General features: G+C 40.7%; 1 protein-coding gene across 1 annotated transcript in view; it reads right to left on the bottom strand.

The window, feature by feature from the left end:
• Positions 1–5,055, bottom strand: part of wdr11 (WD repeat domain 11) — a 54,491-nt gene extending 49,436 nt beyond the window's left edge. Inside the window, exons 1-5 of the mRNA XM_051422528.1 lie at positions 4,849–5,055; positions 3,684–3,795; positions 1,558–1,711; positions 1,127–1,300; positions 555–756 (exon numbers count right to left, since the gene is read on the bottom strand). Of these exons, the coding sequence (XP_051278488.1) occupies positions 555–756; positions 1,127–1,300; positions 1,558–1,711; positions 3,684–3,795; positions 4,849–4,934 (728 nt within the window). The 5' untranslated portion in view covers positions 4,935–5,055. The remainder of the gene's footprint in view (positions 1–554; positions 757–1,126; positions 1,301–1,557; positions 1,712–3,683; positions 3,796–4,848) is intronic.
• Positions 5,056–5,255: the final 200 nt, after the last annotated feature.

Here is a 5,255-nt window from a genome sequence, read left to right as displayed (position 1 = left end):
GGGAATGGGGGGGGAGCAAAAACTGATACAGACAGGCTGAGTCAACCTGTGGAGAGCCCTTTCAAAAAACTGACAAGGTATTGGTGTTGTGCTCCCCAGACTGCATTTAACCCTCATATCTATGAGATGGAGACTTTGATTTATAAAAAAAAAATTCAGTGCCTGAATATGTTGTCTAGAAGCAGAGGACATAACGGAATTAACGCATGCTGACAGGTGCAGTTTCACAACAGGTCAAGGCCAAACACATACTCTTTGCAGGTGAAGCTGCCCTAAGCGTGATAAATTGTCTGATAAAATTATCTCTTGGAACTCCGTTTGAATAAAACTCCACTGAGTTGACCCTGAGCAATGCCCTTCAGTCCCACTTGCAGAAATAAAACTGCAAGGGACCTTACCTGGAATGCAGCCTGGGTTATGGGAGATTTCTAAGACTGATATAGAGTCAAGAATCTGACAGATTTGAAAATGGTTTAAAATATGGAATAGATGTATTTACATGTTCAAAAACACACAGATTATAAAAAACATAATATAAATTAATTGGCTCTTACGTGGGTTTTTCATTGGTGATTAGCACTTTAACCTTGTTGAGAGCCTTCTTGGCGCCAGTAGGGGCTGGAGCAGCTGCAGGCGCAGGCTTGGTGTGGGCGGGACTTGCATGGGGGCTGGCAATGTAGACCTTTTTGCCAGCGCTGCCTGGTGGTTTGGAGTGGGTAAAGTCTGTGATAAAGACTATTCCTTCACTGGTCAGCACTGCCAAGAAAGATTGACAAAGTATTATAAAAGAAGATGCACATGCTTGTCACAACTGTTGTTAGCCACTGTGCATCTGTCGCTTGAGAAAATATGTTTTCCTGTTTTCCTTCACCTTCTTCTTCAAAAAAAGTGAAGACATGTTCCCAACAGTTCAATAAATACCATAATTGAATTCCATGCATCTCTCTGGAGGTGGTACAGTCTCTGATATGTGTCTGTGTATTGAATTTCATTCATTCAATTTCATACTGAGCTTGATGAATCGTAAATCCAAAAGAGCTCCAGCTACAGTATAGAGACATGATGTGTGTATGTGGGCGAGAAAGTGTAAAGGTGAATAAACTATGGTCAGATATTGTTCACCTACATGCCATGTTGGAGGGGTCAAATGGGTCAAAAGAAAAGGAGAGGATGTTCTCAGCATAGCTCTTCTTCCACAGCTTGGTTCCTGTGTCTCCGTTCCACAGAACGATGTAGTTGGGAGGGTGGATGGCTAGCAGCAGATCGCGAGACGCATCCTGATTCCACAGCCACTCCAAGTCTGGCATAGAAACAGAGCAAGACAGAGAGGAGAATGAGAGAATGAAGAGGATGGAGGCGTAGTGTGTGCCAGGAGGAAAGACAGAGAATGATGATAAGAGCATCTTAATGAAAACAAATGGCAACAGTTCAAAGTTTCTCAAAGTTTCTCCTTGGCAGTGCTGGCAGGGTAATGTCCCCTTCCTGTACAGAGCGGATGGACAAAGAATCAATCCAAGCCTACATAAGGGGAGGAGGGGTTTCTGGAAAATCTCTTACCCTGAATAGGTTTGGAGTGCTCCTGAATCTCACAGTGGGCAGTGCCGCTGACCACATCCCACACTATGATCTTCCCAGAGGCATCTCCCGAGGCCAGCCGCAGACAGTAGGGAGAGCTCATGTTGTGGTAGTAGTTTTCCCTTGACCATTTCACCTACCAGACACAAAACACATGCTGAGTGTGTGGCAGTCGCAATAGAAACACTAAATAGAGGCTGATGGTAACAATATTTTTCTGACAGAGATGATGATGAACTTCACAATTATACAACAGATACACAGATCTTCTCGTTCTGTACTACTGTAGACCTGTCCAGGTCTTGTTCTGTGTTAGCGCTTTTACGGATTTAAACAAATAACTAGTATTACAAGCAGATTTCTGCTCTGGTCCCTTCTACCTGATAATAAACCATGTAAATTATTTGACATTGCCACACAATCACACCAAACGAAAACTGCGCCTCCTTTAAAACTGTTTGCTCCATTTGTCGGTCTAAGAGATCTATACAGAACACAAAGACGAATGAACAAACAGTATTTATTCAATATAATATTTTCTATAGAATCTTAAATTAATCTCAACATGTAGAAAATATAAAATGTAGAAAATAATCAAAAAGTAAAATCTGAGATTTGGCTCTGCTGCCTGGTAATTCGTCCAGTCCTCACAACATTACAGCTTTAAGTCTCAGAATATCTGTATCAGGCCCATTCAAACTGACTACCCCAGATTCCCTTTTGTACATTTTCAAATGTAAAATATTATTTATATTATGCCTTGACTGAATACTGATGGATATTATTTACTGAGATATCTGAGGGATAATCCATTCGATCTTTCATCAAAGTCGTAATCACTGGGTATGATATAGAAATTTGAAGGAATGAGACACAAACCGTATAGGAAACACACAACATTGAAATGCAGCCAATGCAAGTTCTACACTTAAAAAAGACAAATGACTCTATGAACAAGTTGGTGTTTAAATAATTGATTCTGTCTGTGTATTTGTTGCCCATGCTCTTCACTGCGGCTACTACTACTTTTTTTTAATTCGGCAAGCTTTCTTATGTCAGGCTGGGCGGTGAGGAATGGCCCACTGCTGTGGCTGCGGTGCTTTACAAGATTAAAGTGCGCTTCGGAGTGAGGAATGAGAGCCTCGGATTGAGCCCAGGCACTGATAATCACTGTAGAATTTATTGCCCATTATTTGGCCTTCTACAAAACACACAAACATATATATACACACACATACACACACACACACATACACCCAAACACACACAATAGGACTCTCTGTCAATGCAGAACCTTTATCAGTGTTCTGGTGTTGGCTTACACAGTGAAGCAGAGCTGAATCTGTCTGCCAGAGAGGGACGAAAACAACTTAGCTCAAGGTCACACAATGCTTACAATAATACTGGGTGATACAATATTACTCTATCAGCTGGTGTGTGTTTGTGTTTGCCCTGGAAAACAAAATCTGCAAGAAACTGGCATCTCTGAACATACACTGCAGCGCGCTGAAGACAATTAAAGCTTACAAATCATACTTCACATACACGTATTCCGACTTAAAGTGCAACAGGTAAGATTTAGGGTCTTGTTTCCTAGACTCAGGTATTTATTAAACACTTTTTGTGATTATGAAAGAAAAAAAAAGAAAAAAGATTTTTTTTTTTTACATTAAATAGTAAGTCTTTTTATGCGTGTTTCTTACTCAACAGCTTGACTTATTGACATATACTAAATTCTATTTCGTAGCCTATGGAGCAGAGCTGCAACTATTAGTCTATTAACTGATTAGTGAATTGAACAAAAACTGAATTGGTAACGATTCTTATCATTGATTCATTGTTCCACCCATTTTCAGCTTCTGAAATTGGAGGATTATGCTGCTTTTCTTTCACTGTCAATATAATTCCTTTGGGCTTTGGATAATTGGACATCACTTTGGGCTGTGGGAAATTGCAATGGGCATTTTTCACAATCTATTGACATTTTATACACTAAACTATTAATAATTTAACAGGAAATGGAAATGACCATTAGATGCAGCCCTATTATGGAGATTATTATGGAGATAAACAATTAAAGAGATGGAGAAAATGTTTAGGTAACTCACCTTGACCACATTCGCTTTGTGCCTCTCCAACACCTGGATGGTCTGGGACGTCTTTGGATCGATGATGAGAATACTGGAGTGACATCCCTGAGCTATCAGCCCCTGCCAACCCCTACAGTAAATGAAAGCCAGAGAGAATGATAGAAAGAGAAGAGTAACAGATACGGAGGAAGGTGAATGATGAGGCCAGTGTGAGGGAACTTTCCACTACAGAATAAAAGAGATGGTTTGTAAGCAGGAGATTGAGTCAAGTGATGCACAAGATTACATAGAACATAATTCAAGATGTGAATACAAACATTTTATGAAACAGCATCAATGACTGTGCCTATTTGGCCTGACACTGATTTGCATGACCTTTACTATGAATATAGTCCTCAAAAGCTGTGTCTGCATTACAATTCCCATCCATCCCTATATCTATCTTCATCTTTCAGTGTGCATACAGAGCCTGCATGAATATGTGGCCGGGCTGCATCCAGACTGCACAAAAAAAAATCAAGGCTCAATTCCACATACAATTTTGAAACTCATATATATGCAAGTCTTTCAAGTCCCGGTGCAAGAGGATGGCATTATCCACAGCTAACACAAGTGTTGGACTGTGAATCAAAATAGGGCAGTAATAACCAAAAAAATATATATGTGTATATGTATTATTTACTATAAAAACCATTCAACAGATATATTAATCCACCACACACTGCACATGCTGTCTATCTGCAAGAGGGGAAAAACAATTACTGCAACATTTTCTAACTCATTGCCAGCCCCATGCACAAAGCTGTGCAACCCTTGAGGAAAGTGTTAATACTCCCTCACACACCAGGGACTGCGATGACTTAAACAACAGACCCACTGCAGTCACAGTCTCTGCTGGGTAACTATGGGAAGATAAAGCCTAAAGGAAATCCATCAGGCCGAGCAAAATGTCACAACACATCACATGACATGACACAGGACACCCTATACGTTGCTTTGTTGCGTGGAGAAGAATCTATATCACCAGCATCCATTATCGATAGACAGCAATCATCGTAAACAATGAAATGAAACGCATGCAATGTAGAACTCGCAGTTTGGAAACAGCATCTGTCGGCGGCGCATCTTTGGCAAAAGTGGGCCAGCTACACAACAATGCTAACGGCAGAGACGCAGGACTCACCAGTCTACAGCGGTTTTATTCTGTAGGTTGAGAGTGCCAGTCAGCGTCCGAGCCGCGAGTTTGATGTTGACAGTGTACGGAATCATTGTTGTTGCTCAGTATTTCTGCTACATTCACATTGGTTGAGCAAACGCTGCTACCATGGACTAGCTTCTGTGGCTCGGCTCTGTTGAGATGTCTAACAGGAAGTGACACGGTGTTTTCAAAATGGGTCGCCGTGTTGGAGCAAACATCCCAGAGTAACAAGGTTCCCCCACGGACAGGTCATGTTTGCAAAAGTCTGGAGGTAAAATGTTGAAATTAATAAATTCCTAAGTAAAAAAAGAAACATTTCTAATGGGCTTTTAAATAATGTACTATTTATTTGACATCCAATAGTGCCTTAACGTTTTGTGAATGTAACATGT

Source organism: Dicentrarchus labrax, unplaced genomic scaffold, assembly GCF_905237075.1.
Source record: "Dicentrarchus labrax unplaced genomic scaffold, dlabrax2021, whole genome shotgun sequence".
In the NCBI taxonomy this organism is placed as follows: domain Eukaryota; kingdom Metazoa; phylum Chordata; class Actinopteri; family Moronidae; genus Dicentrarchus; species Dicentrarchus labrax.
Note: the sequence above shows the minus strand (reverse complement) of the source record. Positions and strands in the feature narration are given on the sequence as shown.